The 19,202-nt window shown below is 44.5% G+C and overlaps 1 protein-coding gene across 1 annotated transcript in view; it reads left to right on the plus strand.

Moving 5' to 3' along the window:
* SPTBN5 (spectrin beta, non-erythrocytic 5) overlaps nucleotides 1-19,202 on the plus strand; it is a 191,191-nt gene that overhangs the window by 69,472 nt on the left and 102,517 nt on the right. The window contains exons 22-24 of the mRNA XM_075843505.1: nucleotides 8,929-9,093; nucleotides 10,661-10,887; nucleotides 12,205-12,391. Of these exons, the coding sequence (XP_075699620.1) occupies nucleotides 8,929-9,093; nucleotides 10,661-10,887; nucleotides 12,205-12,391 (579 nt within the window). The remainder of the gene's footprint in view (nucleotides 1-8,928; nucleotides 9,094-10,660; nucleotides 10,888-12,204; nucleotides 12,392-19,202) is intronic.

The following is a 19,202-nucleotide window of genomic DNA, read 5'->3' on the forward strand; positions in this document are numbered from 1 at the left end:
GGGGTTAGCAGAACGTCTTCTATCGGCCTGAGCCTTCTGTATGCTCTGGGGAATGGGCAACGAACGCAGTAAGCCCGCTGGTCGGGACCTGGGAGTCTTGGACCTGGCACAAACCTCACAGGCGGCGACGTAGGCCTTAACGTCTTTAGGCAAACCAGGCCACCAATAATTTCTGGTAATGAGGTGTTTGGTACCCAGGATGCCTGGATGGCCAGATAGTGCGGAGTCGTGATTTTCCCTAAGTACCCTTAGCCGGAATTGCAGGGGAACAAACAGCTTGTTCTCAGGAAGGTTCCCAGGAGCTGAACCTTGATCAGCAGCAATTTCAGAGACTAAATCGGACTCGATAGAGGAAATGACTATACCTGGAGGCAAAATACAAACAGGATCTTCCTCCGAAGGAGGGCTGGCCATGAAGCTACGCGACAGTGCATCCGCCTTAATATTTTTAGACCCGGCCCTATAGGTAACCAAAAAATTGAATCTAGTAAAAAACAACGCCCATCGAGCTTGTCTCGGGTTTAGCCTCCGGGCAGATTCTAGGAAAACCAGATTCTTGTGGTCGGTAAGGACCGTTACCTGGTGCCTAGCCCCCTCCAGGAAGTGGCGCCACTCTTCAAATGCCCATTTAATGGCTAAAAGTTCGCGGTTGCCAATATCATAGTTACACTCCGTGGGCGAAAACTTCCTAGAAAAGTAAGCACAGGGGCGGAGATGGGTGAGGGAGCTGGTACCCTGGGACAAGACGGCCCCCACTCCCACCTCGGACGCGTCAACCTCCACAATAAATGGCTCCCTTTGGTTGGGCTGAACCAGCACGGGGGCCGAGATAAAGCACTTCTTGAGGGTCTCAAAAGCCTGGACGGCCTCAGGGGGCCAATGGAGGACATCAGCACCCTTGCGAGTGAGGTCCGTAAGAGGCTTAGCGACGACCGAGAAGTTAGCAATAAATCTCCTGTAATAGTTAGCGAACCCCAAAAAACACTGTAGCGCTTTCAGGGAGGCAGGTTGGACCCATTCAGCCACAGCCTGAACCTTGGCAGGGTCCATGCGGAATTCATGAGGAGTGAGGATTTGACCTAAAAATGGTATCTCCTGTACCCCAAATACACATTTTTCGATTTTGGCAAACAGTTTGTTTTCTCGAAGGACCTGGAGCACTTTCCTGACATGCTCTATGTGGGAGGACCAGTCCCTGGAAAACACCAATATGTCATCAAGGTACACTACAAGAAATATCCCCAGGTAATTTCTCAAAATCTCATTTATGAAGTTCTGGAAGACCGCAGGGGCATTGCACAACCCAAAGGGCATGACGAGGTATTCGAAATGGCCTTCGGGCGTGTTAAACGCAGTCTTCCACTCATCCCCCTCTTTGATGCGAATAAGGTTATACGCCCCCCGTAGATCCAATTTAGAGAACCATTGGGCCCCCTGAACCTGATTAAAGAGATCAGGAATCAAAGGAAGGGGATACTGGTTCCTTACCGTGACCTTATTCAGGCCACGGTAGTCAATGCATGGCCTAAGACCCCCATCCTTCTTCCCTACGAAGAAGAAGCCAGCACCTACCGGAGAAGAAGAGGGACGAATGTAACCCTTGGCCAGGGATTCCTGGATATACTCCCTCATGGCTTCACGTTCGGGACAAGAAAGGTTAAATATCCTACCCTTAGGAAGCTTAGCTCCTGGTACCAATTCGATAGCGCAATCGTATTCTCTATGAGGCGGTAATACTTCGGAGGCCTCTTTAGAGAAAACATCAGCGAAGTCCTGAACAAACTCGGGTAGCGTATTCACCTCCTTAGGGGGAGAAATAGAATTAACAGAAAAACATGACGTACAACATTCATTACCCCATTTGGTTAGCTCCCCAGTATTCCAGTCAAACGTAGGATTATGCAACTGCAACCAGGGAAGACCTAGAACCAAATCGTACGATAATCCCTGCATCAATAGTACAGAGCATTGCTCCAAATGCATGGAGCCAACAAGGAGTTCAAAAACAGGGGTATGCTGTGTAAAATAACCATTAGCAAGAGGAGTGGAGTCGATACCCACTACCGGAACAGGTTTAGGCAAATCAATCAGAGGCATAGCGAGAGACATAGCAAATTCCACAGACATGATATTAGTAGAGGACCCTGAATCCACGAAGGCACTGCCGGTAGCAGACCTACCACCAAAAGAGACCTGAAAGGGAAGCAATATCTTAGTACGTTTCATATTTACGGGAAATACCTGTGCGCCCAAGTGACCTCCCCGATGATCACTTAGACGCGGGAGCTCTCTGACAGCATTCTTACGCTTGGGACAGTTGTTTACTTGATGCTTGACATCCCCACAGTAGAAGCAGAGACCATTCTTCCTGCGGAATTCTCTACGTTGTTGAGGGGACACGGAAGCCCCGAGTTGCATAGGTATTTCTGAGTCTTTAGGGGAGAAACGAAGCAACGGGACTTCGGGAGGCATCATGGGGGAGTCGGAGGAAAAAACACATAAACGTTCACGTTGTCGTTCCCTGAGACGTCGGTCAAGTCGTACCACTAAAGCCATAACCTGGTCTAAGGAGTCAGAAGAGGGATAACTAACTAGCAGGTCTTTCAGGGCATTCGACAGACCCAACCTAAACTGGCACCTTAAGGCAGGGTCATTCCACCGAGAAGCTACGCACCACTTCCTAAAGTCAGAGCAATACTCCTCAACAGGTCTCTTACCCTGACGTAAGGTCACCAGCTGACTCTCGGCAAAGGCAGTTCTGTCAGTCTCGTCATAAATAAGTCCGAGGGCAGAAAAGAAACGATCAACGGAGGAAAGTTCAGGGGCGCCAGGAGCCAAGGAGAAGGCCCACTCTTGGGGCCCTTCCTGGAGCCGGGACATAATTATACCCACCCGCTGGCTCTCAGAACCTGAGGAGTGAGGCTTTAAGCGAAAGTAAAGCCTACAACTCTCCCGAAAGGAGAGAAAAGCCCTCCGGTCACCTGAGAACCGGTCGGGCAACTTGAGGTGGGGTTCAAGGGGTGCGGTGAGGGGAACTACCAAGGTAGCATCAGGCTGGTTGACCCTCTGAGCCAGGGCCTGGACCTGTAGGGAGAGACCCTGCATTTGCTGAGCCAGGGTTTCACGGGGTTCCATAATGGTGTCAGGGACCAGGGTAGACTAGGTATAGGGCTTGTGAATTTGTAATAGTGGGGGGGGGTAGGGAAACGGACAAGTGAGCCCTAATCTACCCGCCACTCTGTCCCTGCCTACTTGCAACGACCCGCCCTAGGCGACGGGGTACAACTGGGCGGCGGTCCCTGCGCTCAGTAAGTGCATGACAAACACGACAAACAAACAAGGGAATACAAGCAAGGGAAATGGGCAGTTGCTCGCGGAAACACCGTGAGCAACAGAGTAGTGAACGAGCCGAGTCAAGCCAGGAGAGTGCGAGGTACAAAGCGAAAAGCAGAAGAGTAGTCGGTAAGCCGTGGTCTGTATGGAGCAGGATCAAAAATAGCAGGAGCTGTAGCTGGGCCAGGAAACCTCAAGGAAAGAAATTCACAAGCACAGATGGACAGGAAGAGCAGGCTTAAATAGACCGAGGGCGGGAGCTAGCTGAGTCTGGCCAGGTTGCGATAGGCTCTCCCACTCCTAAGCCTGCCAGCCTGAGTGGAGGAAGCTGGTGTCTGTCTCAGGGATGTACACTCAGGTGTTGACTGATTAATTCTGGGAGTTAACCCCGAAGCAGTGCCTGGCAGATCCTTTACATCACCTCTACTTTGCTCTAAATTCCTGTGAAACGCCTAAAGGGTTAATAAACTTTTTAAATGCTGTTGTGAATACTTTGAGGGGTCTAGTTTCTGAAATGGGGTGTTTGATAAGGGTGTCTAATATATGGGCCCCTCAAAGCAACTTCAGAACTGAGCTGGAAACTAAAAAATAAAATAAAAATGAGGCAATACTTCGCTTCTTACATTATACTGATAATGAGCCGTGCCCACCCCGAGATGACCCCAGTTTTGACCGTTTGTATAAACGGAGACCCCTATTAGACCGTTTCAGTGCCCGGTTTGCCCAAGCATACACCCCCGAGAAGTGTATTTCTAATGATGAGTCCTTGGTACATTTTAAAGGGAGGCTTCAATTCCGCCAGTACCTGCCGGGTAAGAGGGCAAGGTATGGCGTGAAGATGTATAAGCTGTGCGAGAGTGCATCAGGGTATACCTACAAATTTAGGATATATGAAGGGAAGGACACCAGTTCTCAGCCCCCAGAATGTCCCCCCTTACTGGGAGTTAATACAAAAATTGTGTGGGATTTGGTGCACCCACTGCTGGACCAGGGTTACCACCTCTACCTGGATAATTTTTATACCAGCGTCCCACTCTTCAACTGCCTCGCTTCCAGAAGTCCTGCGGCATGCGGCACTGCTAGAAGAAACCTGAGAGGCCTCCCTACGACTCTGCTTGGGCAAACACTCAGAAGGGGTGAGAGCAGGGCACAATCTAGCAGCAACATATTGTGTCTCAAGTACAAGACCAGGGAGATGCCACACCAGTACCCATGTACCTGTACGAGGTACCAGTACAGGGACCCCCAAACTAGACTGCATCCTGGACTACAATAGGTACATGGGAGGGGTGGACTTGTCAGATCAAGTCCTGAAGCCTTACAGTACTTCTGGAAGCGGGGCCACAGGCATCATACCAGGGCAACACTTTTTAGGAGAAGTTCCCCAAACTGGCAAGAAGGGAAAAAGTCAAAAGAGGTGCAGAGTCTGCTATAAGAGGGGGATAAGGAAGGACACAATATATCAATGTGACGCGTGTCCCGAAAAAACCAGAGCTCTGTATGAAAGAGTGTTTTCAAATTTATCATCCATCCCTTTATTTTTAATTTACCCCAGTTTTACTCGCTCTGATCCACTTCGCACAGCTTACCCCTCCTCATCTTTCCCCTCTGAGCCCTGCTGTGTGCCCAGGCAGCTGATAACAGCCACATGTAGGGTATTGCCGTACCCGGGAGAGCCAACATTACAGTTTATGGGGTGTAGGTCTCCGGTGGCACATGCTGGGCACAATATATCGGACACTGACATGGCATATATATAGAAAATTGCAAATCTCACTCTGCACTATCTGCTGCGCATTATCTTTTACACAATACCTGTGGGGTCAAAATGCTCACTACACCTCTAGATGAATTCCTTAAGGGGTGTCGTTTTTAAAACGGGGTCACTTCTCGGGGGTTTCAACTGTACTGATACCTCAGGGGCTTCTGCACACACGACTTAGCACCAGAAAATTCCCAGTAGGCCACATGGTGGTCCTTTCCTTCTGAGCCCTCCCATGGGCCCAAACGGCAGTTTATCACCACAAATAGGGTATTGCCACACTCAGGACAAATTGGGCAACAAAATGCGGTATTTTATTCCTTGTGAAAATAAGAAATTTTGAGCCAAAACTACCTCTTATTGGAAAAAATAATTTTTTTTTTAATTCACAGCCCAATTCAAATAAATTCTGTGAAAAAACTGTGGGGTCTAAATGGTCACAACACCCATAAATAAATTCTTTGAGGGGTGTAGTTTCCAAAATGGGGTGACTTCTGGTGGGTTTCCATTGCTTTGATACCTTTGGGGCTCTGCAAATGCGACATGGCACCCGAAAACCAATCCAGCAAAATCTGGGCTCCAAAGAACACATAGCGCTCCTTTCCTTCTGAGGCCTCCCATGGGCCCAAACGGCAGTTTATCACCACAAATGGGGTATTGCGGCACTCAGGACAAATTGGGCAACAAATTGGGGTATTTTATTCCTTGTGAAAATAAGAAATTTTGAGCCAAAACTACCTCTTATTGGAAAAAATTTCATTTTTTTGAATTCACAGCCCAATTCAAATAAATTCTGTGAAAAAACTGTGGAGTCTAAATGGTCACAACACCCATAAATGAATTCCTTGAGGGGTGTAGTTTCCAAAATGGGGTCACTTCTGGTGGGTTTCCATTGCTTTGATACCTTTGGGGCTCTGCAAATGCGACATGGCACCCGAAAACCAATCCAGCAAAATCTCTGCTCCAAAGAACACATAGCGCTCCTTTCCTTCTAATACCTCCCATGGGCCCAAACGGCAGTTTATGGCCACAAATAGGGTATTGCCGCACTCAGGACAAATTTGGCAACAAAATGGGGTATTGTATTCGTTGTGAAAATAAGACATTTTGAGCCAAAACTACATCTTATTGGAAAAAAGTTTTTCTTTTTAAATTCACAGCCCAATTCAAATAAGTTCTGTGAAAAAACTGTGGGGTCTAAATGGTCACAACACCCATAAATAAATTCCTTGAGGGGTTTTGTTTCCAAAATGGGGTCACTTTTGGTGGGTTTCCATTGCTTTGATACCTCTGAGGCTCTGCAAATGCGACATGGCACCCGAAAACCAATACAGCAAAATCTGGACTCCAACAAACACATAGCGCTCCTTTCCTTCTGAGCCCTCCCATGGGCCCAAACGGCAGTTTATCACCACAAATGGGGTATTGCCGCACTCAGGACAAATTGGGCAACAAAATGGGGCATTTTGTTCCCTGTGAAAATAAGAAATTCTGATCAAAAATGACATCTTATTGGAAAAATTGTCATTCTTTTAATTTCACAGCCCAATTCAAATACGCGCTGTGAAAAAACTACGGGGTCAAAATGGTAACAATAACCATAAATTAATTCCTTGAGGGGTGCAGTTTCCAAAATGGGGTCAGTTTTGGGGGATTCCTACTGTTTTGGCACCTCAACACCTCTCCAAACCTGGCATGCTGCCTAAAATATATGCTAATAAAAAAGCACCACCAAAATGCACTAGGTGCTTCTTTGCTTCTGGGGCTTGTGTTTTATTCCACGAGCGCACTAGAGCCACATGTGGGACATTTCTAAAAACTGAAGAATCTGGACAATACATATTTAGTTGTGTTTCTCTGGTAAAACCTTCTTTGTTACAGAAAAAAAATAGAATAAAATTGAAATTCAGAAATAAAAACGAAATTTGCAAATTTCACCTCCACTTTGCTTTAATTCCTGTGATATGCCTGAAGGGTTAAAAAACTTTCTAAATGCTGTTTTGAATACTTTGAGGGGTCTAGTTTTTAAAATGGGGTGCTTTATGGGGGTTTCTAATACATAGGCCCCTCAAAGCCACTTCAGAACTGAACAGGTACCTTAAAAAAAAGGCTTTTGAAATTTTCTTAAAAATATGAGAAATTGCTGTTTATGTTCTAAGCCTTGTAACGTCCAAGAAAAATAAAATAATGTTCTAAAAACGATGCTAATCTAAAGTAGACATATGGGAAATGTGAACTAGTAACTATTTTGGGTGGTATAACCGTCTGTTTTTCAAGCAGATGCATTTAAATTCTGAAAAATGCTATTTTTTCTAAATTTTCTCTAAATTTTGCAATTTTTCTCAAATAAAGACTGAATATATCGACCAAATTTTACCACGAACATGAAGCCCAAAGTGTCACGAGAAAACAATCTCGGAATCGCTTGCATAGGTTTAAGCATTCCGACGTTATTACCACATAAAGTGAAATATGTCAGATTTGAAAAATGGGCTCTGAGCCTTAAGGCCCAAACTAGGCTGCGTCCTTAAGGGGTTAATAACCTCATTGATGGCATGACCAGGCGTGTAAGTGCGAGTATTTCTGCGTGTGGCGCTCATACTCAATACTGAATAAATCAAGATGTTTGGAATATTTTGTTTCCATTTTTGTATCACTTGCATATCATTAACATGTCTATCGACCCTGTGATTTCTACAATTCCAAAACGTTTCCTTCTTGGTGTTGCAATTTCAATGTTGAGGAGCGTAACATCTGTACGCTCAGAAAATATTGCGTTTATTGATGACTGACTTCACCTACAGTTATCAGCCGCTAATGCTGTAATACATGTGCCAAAGACAACAAACTGTGGCAACATGCATCACCTTCAGCCTGGAACTGTCTAACAAATTATATTTCTTGTTTATGTTTAGCCTCTTCTATTTTTTTTGTAAAATGTTGGACTGAGATTCATTATTCCCTACACTACTGTGTGGCGGAACAAGTACACATAAGAATATAGTCTATGTATTATGAAGCAATTATATTAGTGCCACTTAAAGGGGTTGTGCGAGATTAAAGAAAACATGGTTGCTTATCTCCAAAATCAGCGCAGCACTTTTGAATTAGACTGAACTGTAATACCACACAACCCATGGACAAGTGTGGCACTGTATGTGGAAGAAAGCAGTTCTGTTTGTTTTTCCATCTTCTAAACCCCTTTAACCCTCTTCCACCGCAGCCATTTTTCGGATTTTTACGTTTGTTTTTTCCTCCCCACATCCCAGAATCCATAACTTTTTAATTTTTTAGTCGATATAGCCGTATGAGGGCTTGTTTTTTGCGGGACAAGTGGTAGATTTTCACGGCACCATTTATTGTACCATATAATGTAGTGGGAAACATCCAGTTCCCAGAGGCAGCTGATCGGTATAAAATACCGATCCGCGCCCGGACAACCCCTTTATTGTTGTATAATCACTCAAGCTATGACATTCTCATTTTTCGGGATGTAACTGTGGTCTTTGATTTATCTTAATGTTAAATAGCAGCGCTATTCACTTTTTTAAAGAAATGTGACAGCTGTACATAACCTGAATAATGTTATTATACAGGACCATCTGCTTCCTTTCCCATCAGTGGTGTCACTCTTTAATTCCCAGGAAGTATACAAGTAAGGAAGTATCCCTAGTACAATAAACTCATTATAACCTAAACTTATAATAAATCCTTAAGTTTCAACATTTTCAAAAATGGTTGTTGACAATTGGTTCTGCATGTTTTCCATTGTATGTTGAAGACAGTGATTTAGATACATTCACACACTCCTCTATATATTTATCTGGTGACAGGTTGGACAGCAGCTGCTAAGAGAAGATCATTATGAGAAAGCCGCCATCCAGTTGAAAATGTTGGAAGTCACAAAGAAGTGGGAAGAGTTAAAGAAGAAGATGGCTGATAGAGGAGACAAGTTGAGGCAGGCGGGGCAGCAGGAGCAACTGATGGAGTTGCTGCAGGTCAGTTTATAACCACATAAAGGGTTAAGGATAATGCGGAAACTTTTTGACTAACTTCAGATGTCAGGGAGAGACATTTTTCCTAATTAAATTTTTCTATGTATCTTCTGTAGCGAACCGCGTAATGTCAGCAGTTTGCAGAATATTGTTTGGAACTATATACTGCAAATTATTGACATCACGTTATTAGCAATAGAGCGTACTTTGAATTATTTTTATTTGTTTAATGACTTTGACTGCCTCCCTCTATTCAGCTCCGTATTATCTGGAGGTTATTGTTTGTCCTTTATTATTGATATTTTTTTGCCTAAACACCATAGTCACTGCAAAGGAATCTCTTTGATCATCAACCAGGGTTTTCTCCATGATTAGGCAGCCCTCATTCCTAGAGAGGACACCAAGTATACGTTACTATGTGCCAATAACATCCTGGACTTCTAGTTATTTATGCGTTTTTTTGTTTTACAACATTAACATAAGCCATCAAGTTGCAAAGTTGTTTTGGCTTTTGATGACCAATATGAAAAAAATGTAGAATCCATTTTTGTATTTTAGATTGTTTTACCAATAAAAAAAGTAAGAGATATTTAAAATACATATATGAATATATCTCATAAGGGTGTCCAAGAGTATCTGTCCCTAAAGAAGAAAAAAAATTGTCATGCAGCTTTGAGGTTCTAAAACAAAAATTACCCGAGTCTTAAGGCCCTATTGCACCTGCCGATAATCGGCCAGTGCAGCGAGCGCCTATCAACGAGACATGCTTGATCGGCACTCGTTTGCTCCTGTCACAAGGAGCTGTGGATGGGGATGAGCGGTTGTTACTTTGATCACTCATCCCCATACATTATCATGTCGGCAGTGCGGCTCCCTGTTTACACAGAGAGATGTGTTGCCGACAACGATAATATTTTATGTTTTTAAAATGATACGACTAGCAGATGATCGAGCGTTTGCTCGTTCATCTGCTGATCGCTGCCCTGTTTACACAGGGCAAATATCGTCAACCAGTGTTCTATGAACGCTTGTCTGTCCGATAATCGCCAGGTCTAAAACCCCCTTTAGGTGTTAAATACACATCATGCTATTATTGAACATGTGTGTAAATATATTTATTATATATGTTTTTTTATTAAGTAAACATTTTGGACTCGCAATAATGTGAACATATAAACCGTAATAGACAACAGAATATGCTGTTCCCTGGCGATAGGATTAAGGTTCTGCCTCTAAATCTTTTTTAAACCTGAAATCAAGGAGACCACAGATATATTTCCAAGTGCTATCCAGTTTAGCAGTTTGAAGTTTATGGGTTCTGAACTTTACTTGACACCAGAGCTTACTTACCCTTATCTTGGCAGTCAGCATTAGGTTAATGCTATTTATTCATGATCTACTCTATAAAAATTGTACATTTATTTCAGCTACTGATAAGCTATAAAAGAAAATAAAGCAATTTATTTTATTTTTTTGGGTGATATTAATGATCCTGTAAGGGGGTTTGGAAACGCATAAGAAGAATTTGCAATAACAAAGTGTGTGACACCTCCTAATGTTCCCAATCCAGGATGCCAAAGTTAAGATTGAGAAGATAGAGAAGGTTCTGCAGTCCCTGGAGTCTGGACATGACTTGAGAACCAGTCGAGACATGCTTAAAGAGCATCGTCAGCTGGAAAATGAGAGCAGACAGTTGGCTGATAAAATTAACTCAATTGTATCCCGAGCTCAGAAGATGGCCACCAATCACTTCAACTCACAAGGAATCATGGCGGAAACTATGAAGTATCTGAGGCGGTAATTGAATTTATAGCACTTCTGCAGTATACAAAGTACAATAGGATGTATATAACGAACCCTTCACAAGTGACCTGTGAACAGGAATGAAGTTAAAGAGGCTCTGTCACCAGATTTTGCAACCCCTATCTGCTATTGCAGCAGATAGGCGCTGCAATGTAGATTACAGTAACGTTTTTATTTTTAAAAAACGAGCATTTTTGGCCAAGTTATGACCATTTTTGTAGTTATGCAAATGAGGCTTGCAAAAGTCCAAGTGGGTGTGTTTAAAAGTAAAAGTCCAAGTGGGCGTGTATTATGTGCGTACATCGGGGCGTTTTTAATACTTTTACTAGCTGAGCGCTCTGACGAGAAGTATCATCCACTTCTCTTCAGAACGCCCAGCTTCTGCCTGATCACTGCTGTGACGTCACTCACAGGTCCTGCATGGTGTCGGACACATCGGCACCAGAGGCTTCAGTTGATTCTGCAGCAGTATCGGCGTTAGCAGGTAAGTCAATGTAGCTACTTACCTGCAAACGCTGATGCTGCTGCAGAATCAACTGTAGCCTCTGGTGCCGATGTGTCCTCGCTCGTCTGACACGATGCAGGACCTGTGAGTGACGTCACAGCAGTGATCAGGCAGAAGCTGGGCGTTCTGAAGAGAAGTGGATGATACTTCTCATCAGAACGCCCAGCTAGTAAAAGTATTAAAAACGCCCCGATGTACGCACATAATACACGCCCACTTGGACTTTTACTTTTAAACACACCCACTTGGACTTTTGCAAGCCTCATTTGCATAACTACAAAAATGGTCATAACTTGGCCAAAAATGCTCTTTTTTTTAAAATAAAAACGTTACTGTAATCTACATTGCAGCGCCTATCTGCTGCAATAGCAGATAGGGGTTGCAAAATCTGGTGACAGAGCCTCTTTAAGCTTTAAAAGGAATGTCTACATAGAACTTATCTCTCTACCGATGTGCTTCTTACCTGGCATCTCAGCCCTTGGGCTCCTACGGCCATGTCTCTATATTGAATGGGTTTACTCATTAAGACAACACCTTTTCATATGCCCGATTTGGGCATATGGACATCATAGAAGGGGGTCTCCCACTCAAGACCCTCCTAAATGAGCCAAAGCATAAAGTGGCTAACAAGCAGCAGCTTTCGCTCTAATGGATCCTGCCCATCCATGTATCACATGGACAGCCGATCAATTGAATAACCACCATGTAATACTACATTTCCCCTGAGAAACCCTTTAGAGTGCACATTAAAACGTTAAGTATATTTTTAGTGTTTATTATGCAAACTAACTTACAACCCTTTGCAGGTTTGAATCCTTACAAGAACCTTTGACCAAAAGAGGAGAATTCCTGCAAGCCAAAGTAAATCAGTATGAGTTTTACCACTACTGTGACCTTGAGGGGACATGGATCACTGAAAAGATGCCTATTGCCAGCTCCACTCATTTTGGCAAGTCATTGGATGCAGCACAGAGCTTGCTTCAGAAACATAAGGTACTACCATGTCTTCTGGCACTGTTTGCTTCACTACTCTTAACGGTATTTGCTTGCTTGGATTTACAATTCATGGTATGCTCATCAACATTATATAGTCCAGCTTTAGTGCTAGTACTCGTGCTCAAATGTGGTATAAAATTAATGGAGGTGGAAACACATTTTTATGTTAGTAAGCTTTGATTGTGTATTTCTTGCTCGTGTCATTGGGAAGCAAAGAAGACTGTGGGTATAGGCTACTGCCACTATGAGGTGACTCTAAGCATTAAAAAGTGTTCGCTCCTCCTACACAGGCTGAACTTCTCCTGCAGACACTGAGGTAATCACTAGCTTGTGCTTGTATTTTTTTTTCTTCTTTTTTTCTCTTTTCTTCATCTAGGTTGGAAAACCGGGTTGATACGGTCTCCCTGTTCTTCCCACCAGTGGCGGATTAAGTGTACCGTGGGCCCTGGGCTATGGATACAACTTGGTCCCCCTCCTTCCCCCTCACAAGCAATTCAACTCTCCCAACCTGCTGAAACTGTACCCGTCCGTGCCACTGACCTGATGGATACAGGTTTTAGCACTAGATACAGCTGCTCTGTATTGATGATATAAAGCATCTGTATCTCAAAAAGTTAAAATCATTTTTAATAAAAAGTATATAGAAAGTTGCACCAAACACTCTGATACACTGTTTTATTAAAGAAAAAAAAGAAAAATAATATTAAAAAAATTGTAACACCTCTCTTTAAAGTGTAACTAAACTTTTAAAAAACTTTTGACATGTCATAGTGATATGTCAGGACTTTTAATCAGCGTGGGGTCCGAGCACTGAGACCCCCACCGATTGCTAAAGTGAAGCAGCACAACTCTTTCTGCCCTGCCAATCAGCGTCATTGTAAGGCGCTGAATGGTAGGGCACGGAACGTACCCGGCCATTCAGCGCTTATGCATGTAATTGTACCTGCGTTCTATAGATGCAAGTACAATTAGTGCAGGAGGGGCTGGTGGCGGCTGGTTTCAGTTGCGCCACCGCCCCCTCAGAGAGGCAGCAGGCCGGACGGTGTGGCCCTGCCCTCCCCATTAGCATCGGCCTTATTCCCTCCCGGCCCGCCCCTCCTTCCCATTAGCGGCGCCGCTATTCCTTCCCAGTACTCCCCTCATCCCCATTAGCGGCGCAAGCGCGCTGCAATGCTGAGTTTTTTAAAATGATGTACGGTTTGGGCCGCCAATATGATGATCAGCCACTGCTTCCCACCACGGGCAGGGCGCCCAATGTAAATTCTACCATGACGTTGTTACTCTGCCAAAGAAGACCAGTGGGACAAGAGTACCGGAGCTCTGCTGTTGCCCACCAGCCTACGGTTCACCCAATTTTCAGCCTGCACCATACCAGTGCTCCCTTCTCACCAGAGAAAGGCACACTGAAGGGGTGACCCTGCTGGTTTCCATGTGGGAGCTCAACAGAAGAAGATGAAGAAGGAGTAAGCACTTTAGGATTAGATGAATATGGTGCCATACCACCCCATCCTCTCCCCCTCCCTCACTCTTTGTCTGGGCAACGTGACTGGATACCGAAGTAGTCCCACTACTGTATCTATTGCCCACCTTTCCTCCGTGGTAGCATCGCCCAGCCACTGCAAAAAATTGAGAACCTGGCTTCTTCAGGCCTAATAGGCTGCACCCTGATGCCTTCATCTTTAATAGAGGTGAACTTCCTCATGATCCGACCGCGCCACAAAATTTAGCCTGCGGCTCCACTAGGCCATACTCTGCACTCACTTCTCCTCTCCTTCAAGTGGCACGCAACCTTTGCAGTACAGCTGCGTCACTAAATTTAGGCAGCAGCTTCACTGCAGCATGCTAGGCTGCACTCTATCCCTACTTATTCCGACCTCGCAGTCAAGCTGCATCACTAAAATGTAGGCCGCGTCTCTACTGCAGCATACTAGGAACCACTCTGCCCCTTCAACTTCAAGTGGTGCAAGGCCTTGCGGTTCTGCTGCAATGTCAATTAGGCTCTGGGTTCATTACGTCCTATGATCATGCGGCCACATTACGTCCCCTGAGCCCTGGTTCCACTGCAACCTACTGGACTGCACTTTTTTGTTGCAGCAGACAATGCACTACACAGGCTTATTCTGCCCTACAGAGGGCCCCCATCATGTTCTTAAAGGCGGTGTTGCTCTAGCACTGCTTCAGAGCATCTTGCAAAATTATGGTAGGACCAGCCGAGTATACTTTCTTATTACATTGAGCGTAGTTGTACATGCTAGACGTGTAACTGATATGGCTACGTAGCATTTACAAGCACCAAACAACCACATTTCCCCCTTTCATAGGCAAAATCATTGCGCTAATGCTAGTCACTATACCTGACGTGGCTACGCAGCTACTCCAAGCTCTATACAGCCATGTTACACCATTCCTTAGGCGGAGTAATTGTACTAGTGCTGGACACTGTATCTGACATGGCTACACAGCTATTACAAGCAGCAGACAGCCACATTTCCCTCTTCCATAGGCAGAGAAATTATGCCATTGCAAGACCCTGTATCTGACATGGCTATGCAGCTACTGCAAACACAAGGCGGAGTAATTCTGCTAAGGTTAGACCGTGTATTTGATTTGGCTACATGTCTAATGTGAGCACCAGGCAGCCACCTTACCCCCTTACATAGGCAGAGTAATTGTACTTCTGCTAGACTATGTATTTGACATGGATGCGTAGTTGTTACAAGCTCTAGATAGCTACATTAGCCACTCACTGAAGGCAGAGTTATTGTGCTAACGCTAGATGCTGTATCTGACATAGATGCGTTGTTACTATCCATATCCAGAGTTCTGGCACTATTACTGGACTCTGTCCCTGACAGAACTATGCGGTTATTGCAAACATCAGCAGTCCACATTACCCTCTTCCATGATGGAGTCATTGTTTTTTCTGGTTAACCTATTTATTTTTTTTGTAGGCAGAGTACTTGACTTCTTAATTTATCCCATTGGGGATACATAAAGTGCCCTATCTATCTATCTATCTATCTATCTATCTATCTATCTATCTATCTATCTATCTATCTATCTATCTATCTATATCTAAGATGTAAGAACTTAGCGGCGCAATGTCCCACTCCGTTTCAATGGACACCCTTTTTATTTGCTCTTAGGTGCAACACTAAATCTAATGCTCTCTATAGCAGTGCAGTCAAGGCAGTAAAGCAAGACTGGATAGTCCAGAATTCAAGCTTAGTTCAGCTCCTGACGAGTATATTACCATGTGGTCAGTCTTGACTCCCTTGCCCTCCCTGCCAGACCCCAAAGATGCCAACCGTGACCCTGCCTACTCCCGAACAGAGTATTTCAGGGAGAAATACCTGATCCTAAATCGGACAGCTGCTGTACATTGCTCCAGAATGGCTGTCAAATGGGACTGCCTTATCACTGAAGTTCGGAAGACACTTCATATCAAGGCCCTTGTAACCTTCACTCTACTTTAGTTGTGAGGGTTTCTTCTTTTGGAATATCACAACATTTTTCCTGACTACCGTCACGAGTCTCTCAAATCGTACAGACCCCATGATGGGCTATTCTCTCACTCAAAACACCAAGATCCGTAGACCTCTTGGCCATCTGGCTGCTTCGTCTATGGTAAACCCACTGGTTTGTCGACTGGCTAAGGTTACCACTGAAACCATGGCAGACAATACCTTTTTAGACTCACCAGGGCACCGTGTCTGGAGCCACCTAGGTGACATTGGCTTTTTTCATATTCCTTTACAGGAAAATACACAGCTAAGTTCCTCTGAATGCAGGGAGACTCTTGGTGCACTCTACTCCACTGCATTAATAGAGTCCCTTTGCTGCGCTCTTTGGTTCAAAGCTTGGGCACCTAATTTAGCTTCCAAAGGCTCTCTCATGGGTCTCCTTTCCTAACTCCTGTCTCCAAAACTGAACAAGATTATCTCTGAGGCTCCAGATGACAAGTGCTCTCACTCGCCCCGTGACACTCAGGGACTCACCTCTGCATGATGGTCAGCCCTCCCTCAGGTCTGCTCAAATTGTGGGCAGGCTCCTTTATTTTCAGGACTCTTAGATCAGTACCTTCTCAGACATGTGGCTCTATGAAGTAGGCCCTCCAGGCTTTAAAATAGAGCTGTTTAGGTTTGTTTCTCTCAGCCACTGTGCTGTGGACTTCCTCCTCCTTCAGGGCATAATCACCCTTGTTATTCAGGAGAAAGGTTCTCAGGTTTTCTTTTACTCCAATCCTTTTGTTGTCCCCAAAAAGGACAGGTCTAACCGCCCCAAACTGGTCCTAAAGCACCTCAATTGTTTTGTCAGGTTGAGACTTTTTCATATGGAGGACGGTGAGATGGTTTTCTTTCTACTGTGGATATCAGATCTCCACATCCCAATATGTCGCTGGATCATCCTATTCTTCTTCCTCTGATGGTACGTTGTGCCACCCCAGCGTTGTTTCTTCTCTCCAACCATTCCTCAGGGCCGCTCCTTTCTCTGTCCTCTCTTCACTGGACTCCCCTCCTCGTGGAGTGTCCAAACCCTTTCAGTCTAACAATGCCACTGCAATCAGCAATTTGAGCCATCAATGTGTCTTACAGGGCTGCCAGAGTCAGCCGGGTTCCTATTGTCAGTTGACAGCCACATTTTGTCTCTATCTGTGGTCCAAATTCCGGTAGTGGTCTACTGGACTGCGGCCTTCCTCTGCAGAAGACATCAGGCTTATGTGGTGGATGCGCCGGTAGTTTCTCTGGGATAGTTCTTCTTATGCATTTTCCCTCTTCGATTTTCAGGCATATCGAGGCAAAGGACATTAATCCTAGTGGCACCTAATGTGGTGCATTCACATAATCTTTTTTGGCTAATTTTTCCTGGTGTCTTCCTCTCTGAGATGACTTACTCTCTTGGTTCAGTCTTGCAGCTTTTTGGAGTCACTACCTTTTGACATTATGCTTTGTCAAACCACAGTTTTGAGATCTCGTGTCTTTTTTTATCACAACAAATGCTGACTTTCTCTATCTTATATTCTCCACTGGACCCAGAAGTCTTGTTTACGATAGTATTAGAAATGTCCTTATCCTTTTTCCTTGATAAGGCTTTTTCTCTTTGCCCCAGCAAGGTTTGAATTTGGGACTTGGCCTTAGTTTTCTCCCTGACGTGTGCATATTTCTTAAATAGTCTCCTTTCGCTAGTCTGACTCTGCTTGTCATCATAGCAGAAGATATCCCAGGCTTTTGCACTAAAGGCACAGCTCTCTCTTTTAACTAAACGATCATTCCTCTGGTCCTGTGGTGGCATCTTGGACTGATGTGCCCTTGAGCCTCTGCTCTACAGGTGTGTTTTGGCGCTAACTGGTCTCTCTCCACACCTTAAAGGGAATGTGTTGTTAGCAAAAAATTTTTTTTTTTTAGTTAAACAATTAGTGTGTGGGTGATTAAACATTGTTCTAATTTTTTTTATTTTTTTCACGAGTCAGGAAATATTATAAATTCGATTCAATTGGATTCTAATTTATAATATTTCCCATTGCTGGTCACTAGATGGAGCAATTCCCAAAATTGCAGCATTGCATGTGGTAAAGCAACCACATTGCTTTATGCTGCAAAATTGAGAAAAAATCCCTCGCTCTAGTGAGCTCTCAGAATCCCCCCCTCCTTTATCCTGGCTAGTGAGAAACGAGGGGATTGAACGGTCTAACCTCCTACACTGTGTGTCGCCATTTTTTGAGCTAACACACAGTGTAGTAGGTTAACATACACTAGTTAACACACAGTAAAACACGAACATACATAGAAATCACTTACCTGCTCCAGTCGCCGCCGCTCCCTCCGGACCGTCCGCTCCGTCTGCTGCCGCTGCTCCATGTGCACAAGTCTGGAAGCCGCGACCGGAAGTAGTAATCTTACTGTCCGGCCGCGACTTCCGGTCCACAGGAAAATGGCGCCGGACGGCGCACATTTCAAATTGGACTGTGTGGGAGCGGCGCATGCGCCGTTCCCACACAGACGGCGTACACCATAGTGGACGGAACGGGCCCCTTTCGCAGTCCCTATGGGACTGGAGCTGCCGTATTCCATGTCTGTATGTGTCGTTAATCGACACATACAGAAATGGAAAAAAAAATGGCAGCCCCCATAGGGTAGAAAAAGTGTAAAAGTAACACACAAACACACAAATAAATACAAACGTTTTTAATAAAACACTAACATCAAACTGATATAAAAAAAAATTTTTGGGTGACACTGTTCCTTTAAGGCCCTTTAACACTGGCAGATTATCTGGCAAATGAGCGTTCACAGAATGCTTGCGTCCGATTATTGCCCTGTTTAAACAGGGCAAAGATCAGCCGATGAACAAGCAAAAGCTCATTCATCTTATTGTATAGTTTATGCAGCCAAAAATATTATCGTTGTCGGCAGTACATCTCCCTAAGTAAACAGAGACGTGTTGCCAACATAATAGAAATGTATAGGGATGAGCAATCGTAGTAAGGAGCGCTCATCCCCATACATAGCTCCTTGTCAAAGTAGCAAACGAGTGCTGATCAACAAGCTGTCTCGTTGACAGGCGCTCGTTTACAAGGGCCACATCGTGCCGTGTAAGAGGGCCCTTACCCCGCTCTAGAAAATGCACACCTTGAAGAAGAACAAATTGGGCAGGGGGTATTTCTCCTCGCTATCAGTAACTGATTTGTGCTTGACTGGTTGAGATAGGGACCCCACGAATAGGTTTTTTAAAGTGATGAGATCTTGACCACAATGGACCCAATGTACATATAATATGGGGGCAAACCCTACTTTTACTTTTGGGTGGC

The sequence above is a fragment of the Rhinoderma darwinii genome, chromosome 12 (assembly GCF_050947455.1).
Source record: "Rhinoderma darwinii isolate aRhiDar2 chromosome 12, aRhiDar2.hap1, whole genome shotgun sequence".
Taxonomy (NCBI): domain Eukaryota; kingdom Metazoa; phylum Chordata; class Amphibia; order Anura; family Rhinodermatidae; genus Rhinoderma; species Rhinoderma darwinii.